Here is a 16,757-nt window from a genome sequence, read left to right as displayed (position 1 = left end):
TAGCAGGACAGGGTGTGGCGGATGGGCTAACCTTTGCTTAATACGTTAGATTGTAAGCTCCTTGAAGACAGGGGCTGTCTTTTGCCTCTTTTTGTATCCCTAGAGCTTAGCACAGTGCCTGTCGCATAGGAGGCCCTAATAAATTCTTATTGACTATTGACTGTGGACTCCAGTGTGGACAGTCCATGTGTATGAAGAGTCTGATCCGTGTGCCTTCTTTTGTTTTAGGAGGCTTCTCTGGGACCCCGAGCATACCACTAAAATGCACTGGCTGAGACGGGACCTCTTTGCCTGTTTGGTGCTTTTCCATCCCTAGACTCCAGAGTTGGCCACTGCTGTCAGAATTGTCTGGAGATCCAGTGGCCAGCTGCTTCATCATGAGTGATGAAAAAGGCCTCGGACTGCCCCAGAAGTTGGTTTCTCCTTCTCGGAGCACCAGCAGCTGCTCCTCCAAGCAGGGGAGTCGACAGGTAAAGGTTAACCAAGCAACTTAAAGGTTCACTCACCCTGGCCCTACCTCCCTTATTCTTCCCCTACAATGGTTTTAACTGCTGGAAAATGCAGTTCTCCATGTTTGACTCTGTTCCTTTCAGTCACCCCTCCATTAGTCGACAGATTATTTAGCCCAATAATTGGGCACAAACCTCCTTATGGGCAGTGCAGCCTCCTCCCTCATGGCTTCTTTGCAGGGTCTTAAATAGCCACGAGCTGGTGTTGGAATTTGGCTCTCAGTCCCTTTCATGTCTGTTTGCCCATCAGTGGGTAAAACATAAACAAAGAGAGGGACAAAGGAGAGGCACCAAGTGTCCAGAGAACCAGTGCCAACCTCCCAGGGCAGTGCCAGTGGCACTTCCTGGTGGATTCCAGCCCACAGCTTCTGGCTTATAACAGGGGGGTATTGCAATTGACTTTCATAAGTACACTTTTCCCTTCTAACTGAGCAGTGAAGTGAAGAGAATACACGGTCATCAGAGGGTTGCAACCAGCTGTACCCAGGAATATTTTGGTATCAGCTGGCAGTGCAGCTACTGTATCACCTCCTCTGGTTCCCTATCATTCTCCTCCTCTCCAACACTGCCGCTGCTGCCTCCTCCTCCTCCTCCTCCTCCTTCCTACCACCTTCTCTCCCATCATAGCCATCCATTCATCTTCTTTTTCCTAAAAAACCTCCTCCCCACTCATGATCTTTCTCATACCACAACTTTACCCCATAATTACTATTTGCTTCTTTCTGTACCCTCACCCCCTCCTCCCAGCTCCTCCTTTTTCCCCTTTCCATCACCACCTCCTCTACTCATCACCTCTTTTCCCTTCCATTGCCTCTCTATCTCCCCACCACCTCTACTCACCTCCTTCCCCCTTTGCTTCTTTCTCTTCACCACCACCTGTTCTCCTGAGTCTCTCTTCCTTCCCCTTTGCCACTGTTCTCTCCCTTCCTGGACCTCAGTTTCCTCCTCTATAAAATAAAAAAGGGCTGGTTTGGATGCTCTGAGCTCCATCCATGTGATGCTGCCTCTGGTAGCAGAGACCCCAAGCTACATCTCTGATATTCTGATAGAAAGGGCCATTTTCAGGCTGGGCCACAGAGAATGTTTTCTTCAGCCCTCAGGGAGAGGAGTTACTTGTGACCTTCTGTGCTCAGGGGAAGGTTTCTGCTTCACCTCTCCAGCCTCTGCTATTGATCCATCCCTTTCTTGTAGGGCAGAGCAATGGTGTTCCCAAATCCAGGTACAGTCTGTGCTCATTAGGAACAGAACACATGGGGTGCCCTGCCTTGTTTTTTTTTTTAATTTTGAGGCAAAGAATTTTTTTTTGCATGAAATGATCCAGTACAGCAAGAGAAGGAAGGTGATATGTTCTGCATTGACAGAACTCCAAGCTGTGTGTCCCCCTCAGGACGATCACCTGGTGTGACCTTGTGCTGGTTTCAGAGTCAGCTGACCTAGGTTTGAATCCTGCCCCTACCACTTACTAACTGGTGACCCCAGGCAAGCCCCTTAACCTCTCTGATTTCCTTTTCCATAAATGGGGATAGTTATAGGGTTGGTTTGAGCTTCAAATGACATACTATGTGTAAAGCACTTAGCAAGCCTTCAGGTGCTATGGAAATACTGAGTAACTGCAGCTGAAGCCAAGTTAGTGACAAGCGGGCAATGTTATTTTTGTTAGAGCAAAATAATAGAGTGGTTTATTTTCTTCCTGGTGAGAAGAGAAATAAAATGTAACATTCCCCTCCCCCCAATTTTGGCCTAAACATCGATGCTTCTGTGACAGAACCTAACAAAACTGGGCAAGTTTTTCCTTCAGGGCCTATGTGATCAGAAACCCACATGCACGTGACTATGTGGGTTGTTATTGATAACAGTGGATGTAAGAAATGCTTGTTGATTGAGGTGAAAAGAACTCAATCAGCTTCATTCCCAAGATCATGTCTGTGCCTTCACCCTGGTGTGCCCCCGGGACTGGAGTGCTCCCCCCCCCCTCACTTCTGCCTCTCGGAATCTGTGGCTTCCTTGAAGACTCAGATCAAGTGGCCGGTTCTCCCCAACTGCCTCAGCTACTTGGGCCTCTGCTCTGTATGTAAATGGAAGCAAGGTTGGGCTCTGCCTCTGGGATCTTGCTCTGCCAAATAGTATTAATTAGGCTTTTAGAGTGAGTGGGATATTCCGCTCTGCACCTGGGATACAAATGTTAATGCTAAAAGAAGATAATCCCTGCCCTTAAGCAGCCTAAATTCTAGTGGGGAGAGATAAGGCTTTTCAAGAACCAGCTGTAAGTCCCCACTTCCTATTGAGCTTGGCGTGGAGACAAAAAAAGAAAGAAAGAAAGAAACAAAGAAAGAAAGAAAGAAACAAACAAACAAACAAGCAAGCAAACCCACCCGGCCAGACCCTCCCTTAGGGAGCTTCTATTCTCCCTCAGTCCTGCCTCCTGAAGAGGTTGTGTGGCCTCGGCTCTTCCTCAATGAAGCTTCTCCTGTTTCCCAGGGAAGGGGTGAGGACCTCTGAGCGCTTCAGCACCTAGCAGACGAGAGAGCAACAGGGCAGCCTAACGTTCCGTGGCTGCTGCATTGCCTCCATCTTGAGCTGGTCAGTTCTCATATCTCTTCCTGACCCAGAGCTCTGTGACTCTGCACAGGGAATGGATTTCTTTGAAGCCAATCCAGTTTTCAGACATATTGTGTGTATGGTCAGAGGAAACTTTTTTCCTCTTAGGAGATTCCCACTGAAAGGAACCCAACTTTAAAAACAACAGATGAGAATACAACCCAGTGTTGGTGGCTTTTGTCAATCCCACTCGTATCCTAGCCCAAGCTTGTTAGCTATTTTTAGTCCCCTGGGTTGGGAGCTTTTTGGCACTGCTCCTGGCTTCAGTGAGTCCTGAAACTGCCAGCATCCACCACCCGATAGGGACTGAGAATGTCTTGGGAGGGGGTGGTGGGGTCTGCCTAACCTAATTCCCAGCTGGAAGCTTCCCCTGCCAGATTGGGAGGTGACTAATTTAGCTAATGACTTTCTTGAAATTTTACTGACATCTGTGACTAAATCTCTTCTATTAAGCCTTGTCATGGTATGATACAGACCCTGGCTTCTCAAAGGCGAGGACAGATGAGTGCCAGCTCTGCCAACTTTCACCAAGAGAGCAAGACTTTGGGGCTGGCCTTATGGGCCCACAGTTCATAACATAGGATAACATAGCATAACATGTAATTTAATACAACATATAATGCAACAGAACATACTTGTCTCCTCCTTTGGATTATGAGATTCTTGCAAATAGGGATTGCTTTATTGTTTTTTATCCCCATCTCCTGGTACACAGTAGGTGCTTAATGAATGTTTCTTATTTATTGATTTCTTAAAGTCTCACAAATAGGTAGAGAAATAGATGAATAAAGCATTTATTAAGCATTTGTCATGTATCAGGCACTGTGCTAACCACTGTAATAGGAAAAGCAAAGGTCTTTGCCTTCAAGGAACTTCCATTCTAATGGAGGTAAGACAGCACACAGAAGGCTCTGGAAACAGGCTGGGCAGGGTGGAAAGGCAGCTCTTAGAAGGGAGTATGGCTGGTTTGGGCACTTCCTTCAGTGGAGGCTCTGGGATGATCACACCAGGAGGAGGAGGAGAAGGAGGAGGAAGCAGCTGCAGGGCTGGAGCCCTAGCCAAGGTTGAGAAGGCTGAGAAGGACTAATCTGGAGAGTCCAGGGCAGGGCCGGCATTGGCCCTTGGACGCTTTGGCTCCAAATCTAGTGCGCATGAATTGAATCACAGTAGTCGGTTTGCCCCTTGAATAGGAGGGTTCTGTAGGCAATGGGTGTCCTTGGAAAAGCAGAAGCTCTGTCTACATATAAGATGGAATTTTAGGATCTGCCCAGTTCTTCTTTAGTTATGTAGCTCGAGCCCCACAGTGTCTAAACTGAAGTGGGTAGGGGAAATGCTTCTAAAAAAATCAGTGAATAGTGAGTCATTCTAGGCTTGCTTAGCTCTTCTGTTGTCTCCTGAGCCCTCTTTCCTAGAACTCTCCAAGAAACAAGAGGCTAAATTAAGATGTCTAAGTCCGTGATGGCTTTCTTGGAGCAGGGCTGGGGGCTCCAGAGCAGAAATGGATATTCTCCCTTCCTAAAGATAAGGCCTTGGAAAGGCAAGTGAGTGATGCCTGATCTGTAGGGCTGGGGTGGGAAGTAGAGTGATGGGAAAGAGAAAGCTGGGTGTCTGTGGTTCTTTTTTCCATCTTGTCACGTTCTGAGTCTACACTGAACACATGACATGTTCAATGCTACAGAAATAATTAACTTATCTATTATGAGGAATTAAAGGGGGACTGGGCCTTCAGGGCAGTGGGTGGGCAGTGTCCAAACAGCTCTGCTTACAGACCATTCTTGGATTGTCTAGGATTGTCAGATGGGGCAAGGAGGGCAGCACTGGAGACTAGCTGAGGTCATCAGGCAGGCAGGTGAATTACAGAAGCTGCTTTAGTCCTTGAGGACCTGAAGTTCCTTTTCCCAGTGCACTAGTCCTGCTGCTTACCAGTAACTACAGCTGGCTGGCCTCCAGGCCCAGAACCATCCAGATGTGACCAGTGAGTGAAGATTCAGTGAGAGAGAAAATGCCAAGGAGGGACAAGTAAACCCCAGCTGTATCATCCAGGGGCTGATGTTTCTGGAGGCTGGAGTCCTTTAAATGTCTATTTCGTATCTTTTTCTTTGTGGCTTCTTGGCCAAAGGTGACAGGGAAGCGATTTCAGCTTGAATATAAGGAAGAATTTCCTGATAATTAGAGGCATTTGAAATGGCATGGGCCATTTAGGAGGCACTCTAGAATTTTCTGAATGGTTTCTCTGCTACAGTCCTGTGAGAAGAGTAATGGAAATGCTAGTATCCTCACTTTATAGTTGAGGAAACTGAGTCTGAGAGAGAGGGAAAATGGTATGTCCAATATCACACAGTAAATATCAGAGTTCTAGGATTGAAATGGAAGCCTCGCATCTCTAAACCCAGCATTCTTTCCCACTAACCATGTGAGTTCAAAAGTATGCTCTCTGAAGGTTCTTGGGATCCTCCCCCCACCTCTCCCCGCCTGCTGCCACCTTCCACCAGCACTTGGCATATAGTAAGTGCTTAATGCTAGAAAAACCATGTGTGGCAACTGACAAGAAAATGTATTTGATGATAAATATTTTCTCTCTCCTCTCTGTGCAAATGGACTTTAAATCCAAATAATTACTAGCAGACGTTATCATTTTACTTTGAAATAAAAAATTTCATCCTGCTTTCAATTGATAGAGCTTGGCCCTTTGAGGTATTCTCAAACTCTGGTCTGTGAAATGCTTGTTGAGTGAGTGAGCGAGACCCTTATCATCTCTAGAGGCCAGAGAGAGGATCAGAGATTTAAGCTGAGAGGGGCCTGAGGAGGAGGATGCTAGCTAACATTTATTTTAACTCGTTTGATCTTCACAACAATTCTGCGAGGTTTTGTCGTTCAGTCTTTTCATTCATGTCTGACTCTTTGTGACCCCATTTGGGGGTTTTCTTGGCAGAGATACTAGAGTGGTTGGTCATTTCCTTCTCCAGCTCATTTTACAGATGAGGAAACTGAGGCAAACAAGGTTAAGTGACTTGCCCAAGGTCACACAGCTGGGATGTGTCTGAAGCCACATTTGAATTCAGGAAGATGAGTCTTCCTGACTCTAGGCTCAGTGCTCTATCCACTGCACCACCTGGCTGTCTTTGAGGTCAAAGTTAGAAAGTTAGGAAATGGAATTGGCCTGGCATGAGCCATTCTTAATGAAGCCAAGCTGGCTCTTCATAAGGACTGCTTCGCTTTTGCCGTGTTCGCTGCTCACCATCTCTTTAATCGTCTGGTCTAGAAGGTTCCCAGGAATCAAAGTTAAGCTCCCTGGCTAGAATCCTCACACAGCAGACAAGCAGGGCGGTGAAAAGCCACAAGACCAAAGATAACTGGGGCTAAAGCCTGGATGTGGCGCGTTCGGACGACTGATTGATCTGTGGTCGCGGGGAGCAAGCAATGGGCAGGATTTCCAGAGCTTGGGCTCCTTGCGCCACAGACACTCAGCGGGGCCTTGATTATCGACCCTGGTGTTTTTGCTGGCTTCTTGCTCAGGACCTTTGGATGTAGAAGTGAGTGGACCCGGCATCCGTCTGGCAGGGAGAATACGTCACCACCACGTCTGATTCCGTAGTGTTAGAATTTGAGGCCAGGTGCAAATGGCAGATGGGGAACTCAGAGGAATTTTGGGAAGTGCCTGGGAAGAGGGACAATGCCCCTCTCATCCTTTTCAGCTTTTGTTCTAACTACTGTCACTCCAGCTGGACTGGTCCAGACGTGCATATTCCCACCTCTGAACCTTTGCTCATGCCATTCCTGGCGCCTGGAGTGCCTTCCTCTTTCTCCTGCTTGTTAAAATCTCACCCTCCCTTGGGCCCCAGCTCATCTCACCCACTTACTGTCTCTCCTGAGTTCCTGTGCTGTTGGTTGTTTATGTCACATAACGGCTTGGGGGGGTTAGAGCTGGAAATAACTTCAGACGTCCTCTAAATCCAACCCCTTCCTTTTACAGATGAGGAATCTTGTCAGGTTTTCCTGGGCCTTGAATAGCAGAGCTGGGTGTCAGGAGAGCCTGGCTGCTGATGCAGACCCCAGTGTGCCTCCTCAAAACCATGCAGCTCCTCCAGGGCATGCTGCCTTCTGGGGTCAGTCAGCACATGAAAGGAAAATGAAATGGGATGCAGGGAGGGGTCTGGGCAATGATCTGAAGAGTTTCTGAGATGCTTCTGTCTTGGAACGATGAGTTTCTAGAGATGACGAAGTCTGGGAAAGTAGGCAAGTGGGGTGTGCGTGTATGTGGGTATGTGCCTACATGTATGCAGACACACGGCACGTGTACATCTCATTTACACCAAGTTCCTTCGCTGACTCCCTATTGCCTACTTTTAGTTAGAGTTTTCCTAGTCTGGCATTCAAGGCTCTTCATCGTTTGGCATGACCCTGCTTTTCCTATCTTCCCATCACATAGCAAATGTTGTGCCAAAGGAGCCAGCTGCCTTACATGATGAAGATAGTGATGGGACCTGTGATCCTCCCTGGGAACTCCCAGGTGAGGAAACTCCCTATCCCTATGCAGAGTAGCCCCTCCTCTGCAGCTGGGTAATTCCTGAGTTAGGATGAGAAGGGGTCATAGAGAACATTTAGTTTAATTCTCTCCATTTAGAGTTGGTGAGACTAAGTCCCTGAGAGAAGAGGTGAATTATCCAAGCTAGGAAAAAAGAGGATTTAGAACTGGAAGGGTCATCTAATCTTTGCCTTCACTTTACAGAAGGGAAACTGAGGCCTGGAGAATATCAACAATAATGATGATGATAATGATAGCATTTATGTAGCCTGTTAAAGGTGCTTTCCTTATGTTATCCCATTTGATCCTCTTAGTGACCCTGGGAAGTAGGCATGATTGGGGTCATAGGATTGAGATTTTTACAGATGAGGAAACTGAGTCCTAGAGACTGAGACCCAGAGTCCCAGTTAAGTTGTTTGCCTGAGATCACACAGCTTGGCTGTCTCTAGGGCAGAATTTGAACTCAGGTCTTCCTGACTCTTAAGTCTAGTGGTCTATCCACTGAGCCATCTTGTCTGAAGTCACACAGGAAATAGCAGAACTGGAATGTGAACTCAGGTCATCAGACTCCAACTGTCACACCCTTTCTAGTACACCCCAATATGTGACTGATTTAGAGCAGGAGTTCCTATCTGGGGTCTGTGACTCTAAACCAAATTGATAACTATTTCAATGCAATCGGTTTCTTTCCTAATCCTATATATTTTATTTTATGTATTTAGTCAGATAGTCAATAAATACTTATTAAGCACCTACTATGTGACAGGTGAATTTAGGGTTAGAGTTGGAGTCAGAATTGGTGCAGTGGATAGAGCTCTGGCCTGGAGTCAATCTGACCTCAAACACTTAATAAGCTGTGTGACCCTAAGCAAGTTGGTTAACCTCTCAAAGCTTCGGTTTCTTCATCTATGAAATGGGGACAATAATACCTACTTGCTAGGGTAGGGGTAGTTAGGTGGCATAGTACATAGAGAGCTGGAGTCAGGAAGACTTGAGTTCAAATCTGGTCTCAGACACTAGCTATGCGACCCTGGGCAAGTTGCTGTACCCTGTTTGCCTCAGTTTCCTCATCTGTAAAATGGGCTGGAGAAGGAAATGGGGAACTGCTTCAGTATCTCTGCCAAGAAAACACCAAATGGGGTCACAGAGAGTCCAATGAGATTGAAGACCAAGCACAAATAACACGTGCCAGCAGGCTCTGTGCCAAGCTCTGAGGATGCAAAAAGAGGGAAAAGGGAGTCCCTGCCCTTGAGGAGTGCACAGCTGGGTTGGGAGCTCACAGTTGGGTGGGGGAGCTCGCAGGTGGGTAAGGGAGCTCACAGTTGGATGGGGGAGCTCGCAGTTGGGTGGGGGAGCTCACAGTTGGGTAAGGGAGCTCCCAGTTGGGTGGGAGAGCTTGCAGTTGGATGGGGGAGCTCACAGTTGGATGGGGGAGCTTACAGTTGGGTGGGGGAGCTCACAGTTGGGTGGGGGAGCTCACAGGCTCAGCCTCTTAGTGCCCCAGGCCACTGCTGATACACTAAGCTGCCTAGAATGTGTAGACCTGCCTTAGTGGAGAGTTTCCTCATGGCAAGGTTCCTTTTGTGTGGGAGTCCACTGGATGGCCGCTGAAATGCCATTTAACTCTTAAATTCTGTGATTCTGTCATTGCCCTGGATGAATGAAATCGGAGAGTGAGTCTTAAACAGTGGACGTGCTGGGCCGTAGCACAAAGACAAAATGATACAACTCCTGCCCTCCAAGAGCTTACATTCTACCCAGCAAAATAACATGTACAAATATCAGTGCGTGCGGTAGTTTGGGGGATAGGGGAGACTGTAGCCACTGGGGCAGGGAAGGAGGAAGGAAGGGGGGTTACAGCGCGCTGTCCTCATACTTGGAGGACAATATGCTCATTTTATAAATAAGGAATCTGAGGCCCTGAAAAGTCAAGTGGGTGGCTTAGACGCAAGCAAATAGCCTGAGATCTAGGACCCAAAGTCCAGCCTTTATGGTAAACTCTTAGGCCAGTAGCGGGGACCTGTGACTTCAGTGGCCTGGGCATTCTCTTCACTGATCCAGATCACAGCTGGTCTTCTTCAGATAATTCTGATCCAGATAATACACATCTAGGTCCCACTCAGAGACATTGTGATGTGGTGGTAGAGAGAGGGGAAGAGAAGGGCACAAGCATTTATTAAATACATACTGTGTGCTAGGCATTATGCTAAGAGCTTTACAAATATTATCTCCTTTGATCTTCACAACAACCCTGGAAAGTGTGTGCTATGGTTATCATACCCATTCTACAGATGAGGAAACTGAGGTAAACAGGGTTAAGTGACTTACCCAGGGTCACACAGCTAATAAGTATCTGAGACTGGATTTGAACTCTAGTCTTCTTAACTGCAGGCTTCATGCTTTCCCTGGAGCCAGGGTCCTTTCCACTCCTCATTACAACTTTTTTAGGCAGGTGGTACCAGTATTATTTCCCCCATCATCCAGAAGAGGAAACTGGGGCAGTGTAAACATTAACCCACCTCAGGTCACCCCTGTAGTGTCAGAGCCAGGCTCAAACTCTGATCTTCTGACTCAGGCCCAGGCTTGTTCCTTTTGAGTGTTCAAGGAAATTAGATTCTGTTTATTTTTAGCATTAAGTCTATTTTCCCGTGCACTGATTCATTAAAGTGGATAACTCAGGACCAGCCTCTTTGGTAATGCTATTACCCAGAATGTGTCTGTCCCCAACCAGGCCAGATAAGAGTTTAGTGAAGCGTGGAAACAGCAGTCCCCTGGTGACCTCCTATTGTGGGGGTCACCGCTGCTGGAAGAGATGCCAGAAAAGTCCACAATCTCTTTGTTGGTGTGCTTGTCAGCTGGGCCAGGCTTCGGGATTCAGCATCTGCAATACCTGGAGCAGAAACATCTGCCCTGGAGGGAAATGCTCACAATTCAGTGACTCAGCAATACAAAAATGCCCTTCCGATAGCCCAGGAACATGAATAAACACCCAGTTACCTCCCCACGTCAAAGAGCGTGCTGTGTTTGGCCTTTTATTAGACAGTTCTGGGAGCAGACTGTGCTGGACGCTGGATGCCGACGCCAGCCTCCTCTGACGTCCAGCTAAAGCAGCATCACCAAGAGGGGCTTTTTCTATCTTGAACCCTTGTGCGAGGTATGACCCAAGGGTGCTGATGGCTTGGGGCTGGACTCAGCTGTGTTCATTTTCTACCAAGTTAGCACTGATATAACCTCCCTGAAGACCAAAGATTTCCAGGGGTAGTGGGGTTGGGAGGGAGGAAGGGAACAAGCATTAATTAAGTGCCCACTGTATGCCAGGCAAATATAATCTCATCTCTTCTTCACAACAATCCTAGGAGGTAGGTATTATTTTTAGTATCTCCATTTTATAGTTGAGGAAACAGGCTGATAGAGTAAGTGATGTACCTAGGGGTCACAGAGCTAGTAAGTGTTTGAAGCTGAATTAGAATTCAGGTCTTTCTCACTCTAGGCCCAGAACTCTCTCCACTGGACCCCTAGCTGCTTCTAGGGCAGTTGAAAGGCATGTCTATCATTTTTGTATAGAGAAGACAGCTTACCCATGAGACCCTCCTTAGCCCTTGGCTTCATTCTCTCTTATTAGCCACACTGGAGTCTGGAAGACCTGAGTTCAAATCTGGCCTCAGACACTTATCAGCTGTGTGACTCTGGACAAGTCACTTCACCCTATTTGCCTCAGTTTCCTCTAGTGTAAAATGAGCTGGAAAAGGAAACAGCAAATCATTCCAGTCTCTGCCAAGAAAACTCCAAACAGGGTTATGAAGAGTTGGACAGGAATGAACAACATTAGCATTTCTGAAGGAAAGGCCTCCCCCTTGCTCGGTTGAATCAACAGTATTTGCTTGACAGCTGTCTTGAAACTCTTTTTTTTTAAAGTATTCATTCTTGTGTATCTGATTTTCCAAGTCTTTTGGCCCAAACAAATTGGACGTAGCCCAAATACTGCTTTAGCGCTGCAGAATGACTTTCTCAGGAAGGATCACCATAAACAGAAATTCATTCGGGAATCTTTCACTATTGGGACCTCACTATCTCAGCGGGGCCCCCAAATTTATATCCTCCTTGCCAGCACAGCATTTGTTTGATTGACTGTCAGATGTTATCCCTGTTGTAATCAGGGGCGTTAAAAGGAGAGGCTTGGAGAAAATCCTGAGACTGCTTTGTGTCACAAACACATGTTGATTTCTCTTATCTCTGGGGCCTCCAGAAGCCATCCACTGAGACTAGTGAAGGATCTCCTCTTCCCTTGCCAGGGGCATTGAGAGCTGTTCCATGGTGGCTAAGAGACAAGAGGCAGATTTTGCTTCATGTTTTTATCTATGGACTTGGGCTGCCTTCAAGCATTTGAAGGACTGTCTTGTGGATGAGGGATTGGCCACACAGGGCAAGACCAGGAGCATTGTGGGAAGGCGGTGGAGGGCAGTGCAGAGGCAGATCTGGGTTTGATGCCAAGCTTCCTAACCATTAGGGCAACCCCAAGGTAGGATGGGCAGCCTGGAGAGGTGGTAGGTGAAGGGCCGCAAGCAAAGCTGGACAGCCGTTTGTCAGGTTTGGGTGTGATATTCCTTTTGGGGATGGATTTAAGCAGATGGCAGCTGAGGGACCTGGCCAACGCCAAAATTCTGTTATTCTTTGAAGAAACTTGCCAAGTGCTCCATGAGGCAGATGTGATGCCCTGGGGGCTAAGGAGGAGCAAGCCAGGGTTGGCATTGGGACCTTGTGGGGTAGAGGGGAGATGACGCTGAAGAATGACTGGGCGAACTCAAAGGAGAGGGAGCATGTCATATGAATAGCATGTTGCCTTCAGAGGCAGGAAGACCTAATGTGTAATCCCAGCTCCACCAATGTGACCTGTGGACCTGGGGCAGATCACTGGACCTCCTTTGGCTCCTTATCTGGAAAAACCAGGGGGGTTGGACTGGATGAACTAGGAGGGCCTTTTAGCTTTGGATCTCAAGCCTAACCACCCCTCCTCCTCCCCCCCTCTCCCTTCCTCTCCCTCCCTTTCTCCTTTCCTCCCTCTCTCTCTATCTCTCTCTCCCCCTCCCCCTCTTTCTCCTCCTCTCCCCCCTTCCTTCCTCTTTCCTCCCTCCCTCTCTCTTCTTCCCTCTCCCTCTCCCTCCTTCTCTCTTTCCCTGACATCTTCCTCTCCTTTCCCTCCCCCCTCCCTTCCTCCCTCTCTCCTCCTCTCCCCTCCCCCTCTCCTTTTCCCTCTCTCTCCCTTCCTCCCTTTCTCCTCTCTCCCCCTCTCCCTTTTCCCCCTCTCCTCCCTTCCTCTCTCCTTCTCCTTTCCCCTCTCTCCCTCTCCCTTCCTCTCTCTCTCCTTCCCCCTCTCTCCCTTCTTCCCTCTCTCTTCCCCTCCTCTCTCCCTCTCCTCTTCCCTCTGTCTCCCTCTCCCTTCCTCCCTCTCCTTTTCTCTCTCTCTTGCTCTCTTCTCATTCCCTCTCCTTCTCTCTTTCTCACTTTCTCTATTCATGTTGAGGCTCTAGTCTCTCTAATTTCTATTCTGATGCAAGAAAGTCTGACACTGGCTTCAGATCCCCCTTGATCCCTGGAAGCTGGGGCCCTTAGTGCTCTGAAGATTTGTCAGGGCAAGCAAAAATAGAATCTGCAAGACGCTCTCCTGGGGTAAAATGCAACCAGAGTTAGTTTCCTTTAACCATCCTTCTCTTGCTGCAGACAAAAGAAAGAACCAGAGAACTGTCTGGGGAAAGAGAGTTAGCGGCCTGGACCTGGGGCTGGGAAGCTGACACAGAGTCTGCTGGAGAGGAGGGGCTCTGGCTTGAGTAGGGAAGCTGCTGTGATGTCTCTGCAGCTTTTTTAAGGAAAGAGGGACATCTCCTTTTTGAAAAAGTGACCACTGAGTGTGAATTCTGTTGTTTGAGCAGGACAGCTGGGAAGTGGTGGAAGGCCTCCGTGGAGAGATGAACTCCACCCAGGAGCCCCAGATCCAGAAGGGCTTCCTGCTGAAGAAGAGGAAGTGGCCGCTCAAAGGCTGGCACAAGGTAGGGGCCCAAAGTTTGCCTCACTTACCCCTGCAACTTCATGTTGATCACTCTGGGTGAGGGTCCCAGGCCCTGCCAGGCCCCATCTGCAGAGAGGCTTCCTTAAAGTTCCTGCTCTAGTTCACTTTGCCTCAGACCCCCTCAGTGACATGTGCTTTTCTTCCAACAGAGATTCTTCTTCTTGGAGAAAGGGATCTTGAAGTATGCCAAGAACCTGGCCGATGTAAGTCTCTCTAACCATTGTTCATATGTGCCCCAAAGGGCCACCTGTCTTCATCAGGGTTGGAGAGCTCATCAGTAGCATGTACCTGAAAAGTGAAGAGCTGGAAGGGGTGGGAGGTGGTAGCCTCACCTTGTTGAGACGGGCACGCAAGGGATTAGAGTTGGAAACTCTAGGTCATGGTGTTCATTCCAGTGTGATGTGATTCTGACCAGATAGAGAGAGAGAAGCTCCATGGATCCATTGATGTTGGGCTCTCTGTGATGTCTGTCAAGAAGTCCTCAAAATGCATAGACCTCGATACAGAGGAGCATATCTACCATCTGAAGGTAAGGGCGCTTCCCACTGGAGCTCCGTCCCAGTGCCCATCACAGCCAGTGTTTTGGGACTCCATCATGGTGCCTGTCATAACCAGTGTTTTGAGACTCCATTGTGGTGCCCATCATAACCAGTGCTTTGGGACACCATCATGGTGCCCATCATAACCAGTGCTTTGGGACTCCATCACGGTGCCTATCATAACCAGTGCTTTGGGACTCCATCACAGTGCCCATCATAACCAATGCTTTGGGACTCCATCATGGTGCTCATCACAACCAATGCTTTGGAACTCCATCACAGTGCCCATCATAACCAATGCTTTGATGCTTAGGCTTGGCTTAGACTTGGCACTGGCCACCTGACGCTTACATGATGTGTGACCTTGGGATCATAGCCATGCTGCCCATCTCCCAGGGTTGTGGGTAGGGCCCAAGGGGAAAATGTAGATCGAGCACTCTGCAAACTTTAATGTGCTATGTGATTGAACCATGATGAAGAGCTGGCTTTGAAGATAGGAAGACCCAGGTTCAAGTTCCATGTCTGACACAAACTGTGTCACCCTGGCTAAGTCACCTAACCTGACAGTGCCCTACGAAAAGCTCTTAAGAGCACTTGGGGACATGGAGTGTCAATGAAACTACAGGGGAGGGAAGCAAGCCAGCATGGAAATATTTATTAAGTACCTAACGTGTGTCAGGCTCTGTGCTGAGGGCTGTATGAATATTAACTCATTTGATCCTCACAGCAGCCCTAGAGCTAGGTGCTATTATCATCCCCAAGGAGACTGAGGCAGGCAGAAGTTAAGTGACTTGCCTAGGGTCACACAGCTAATAAGAACAATAAGAACCTGGGGCTGGATTTGAATTCAGGACTTTCTGATTTTAGACCCAACACTGTCCACTGTACCTAGCTGCCTACTCGGTTGTTCTTCATATGGCATGATTTATATTATGTTGTTATGTTGTATTAAATGCCATTGTATCATATTACATAAGGCAATATAAGGAAACCTAACAATACATGAATAATTATATCATATATTTGTAATATAACAATCACCGTTGTTATTAATAATACTACAAATGAAGGACCCGTGAAGTAATGATTTCTATCTTGAGGATCTCAAAACACTCTACTGATGACCTATATTCAAAATCTGTTGTGACTCATTATTATGCAAATCCAAATCTACTTCAATGATATGCCACAGCTGAGGTTTCCTTGGTGTGGGTATTCCATTCAAGGATGCAGATCTCCCCTCCACAAATTAGTCAATGGAGAATTACATTAAAGGGAATCATAAATAATAGGACGTGACAAAATTTATGGAATGCATGTAAGACATTCCTTTTAGAGGAAAATTTATATCTATGAGCACATATTAATAAAAGTGAAAAAGAGAGGCCCAGTGAATTGAATATGCAGTTTGAAACTGCAAATGAATCAATTCTAAGAGTTTCTGTGGCCAAAACATTCATCACCCTGTGGTCATATTGACAGGTCAGATTGTGTCTCCAAAAACAGCTGTGTACAGTAGAAGCCTCATGTACCTTGGCTGTTCTCCATCCCCAACTCCAATCTAATTAGAGGGCTCTGCTAGATTTGCTAACATTGGGGGATTTCCCAGAATTCCTGCCTGATTTCTCTAGAGCAAGGAAGCTCAGCTAATTAGATTTGCTTCCGTCTTTAGCTTTTGGAGCCACTCTTGACAGACTGTGAAGCCAATTGGCCAGCCCATCCATGCCTGCTTACTCCAGAGCTCAGGGTGATTCCCTACACTGAGAGGAAGGCATACTATTCTCTTCCCTCAAATTGATCGTGCATTTTAAAAAGTGATCAGTAACGTGGTTTGAGGCAGAGACATCCTACTAATGACATCTGTAGGTGATGCAAAGCTGGGAGGGAGAGCTGGCAGACTGGGTGATGGAGTCAGGATCCAAAGGGGATCTCACCAGGCGAGGGCACAGAGGGCTCACAGGATTTGTGGTCACCTGACCCTAGTTGATCTCAAGCCTCTAAGCAAATGAAAAGCAGAATCCGTTCTCACAAAAGCTGGGGATGCTGTCTGAGAGTGTTCCAGCAACAGAAGATGATGCTCCCAGGCTCGGGAGTTGGGGGTAGAGAAACTGAGCAGAGATACATCAAAGTGACTGGGACCTTGGGTTAAGTCAACCACCTTCAGATTTTAGTTTCCTCATCTGTAAAATGAGGGCCAAGAACTAGACGGATCTAGAGCTCCATGGCCCTAGAGACAGTCATTTTTCTCACATATACCTCTTAGTAACGCAGAGCTGTCAGGACACAGGTGCACAAAGAAATACTTGTCAGTTGGTTGATTATTAGGGCCCAAGACCGCTTAGGAGATAATGAATTCCTAGGTTGCTCATGGGTATGGGTGGTCTTCCAAAAGAGGGTAATTGTAGAACTCATTCCCACTTAGCTCTCAGGTGGAGAGCTTCCTTACCTATTAAATCTTGACGTCCTGGTGGTGGTGTATATGGGTGTGCGTGTGTGTGTGTGTGTGTGTGTGTGTGTGTGTG

At 47.5% G+C, this 16,757-nt stretch overlaps 1 protein-coding gene across 9 annotated transcripts in view; it reads left to right on the top strand.

Moving 5' to 3' along the window:
* OSBPL3 (oxysterol binding protein like 3) overlaps positions 1 to 16,757 on the top strand; it is a 146,374-nt gene that overhangs the window by 55,636 nt on the left and 73,981 nt on the right. For 8 of the 9 annotated variants that reach the window (XM_020993236.2, XM_020993240.2, XM_020993238.2 and 5 more), the window contains 4 exons: positions 229 to 470; positions 13,560 to 13,676; positions 13,846 to 13,899; positions 14,112 to 14,225. In XM_020993236.2, the coding sequence (XP_020848895.1) occupies positions 378 to 470; positions 13,560 to 13,676; positions 13,846 to 13,899; positions 14,112 to 14,225 (378 nt within the window). In that variant the 5' untranslated portion in view covers positions 229 to 377. The remainder of the gene's footprint in view (positions 1 to 228; positions 471 to 13,559; positions 13,677 to 13,845; positions 13,900 to 14,111; positions 14,226 to 16,757) is intronic. The other variant, XM_020993237.2, reaches the window with a different exon arrangement.

Source organism: Phascolarctos cinereus, unplaced genomic scaffold (genome assembly GCF_003287225.1).
Source record: "Phascolarctos cinereus isolate Bilbo 61053 unplaced genomic scaffold, phaCin_HiC Scaffold_1;HRSCAF=81, whole genome shotgun sequence".
In the NCBI taxonomy this organism is placed as follows: Eukaryota; Metazoa; Chordata; class Mammalia; order Diprotodontia; family Phascolarctidae; genus Phascolarctos; species Phascolarctos cinereus.
The sequence above is the reverse complement of the archived record's forward strand: the minus strand, read 5'-3'. Positions and strand labels throughout refer to the sequence as shown.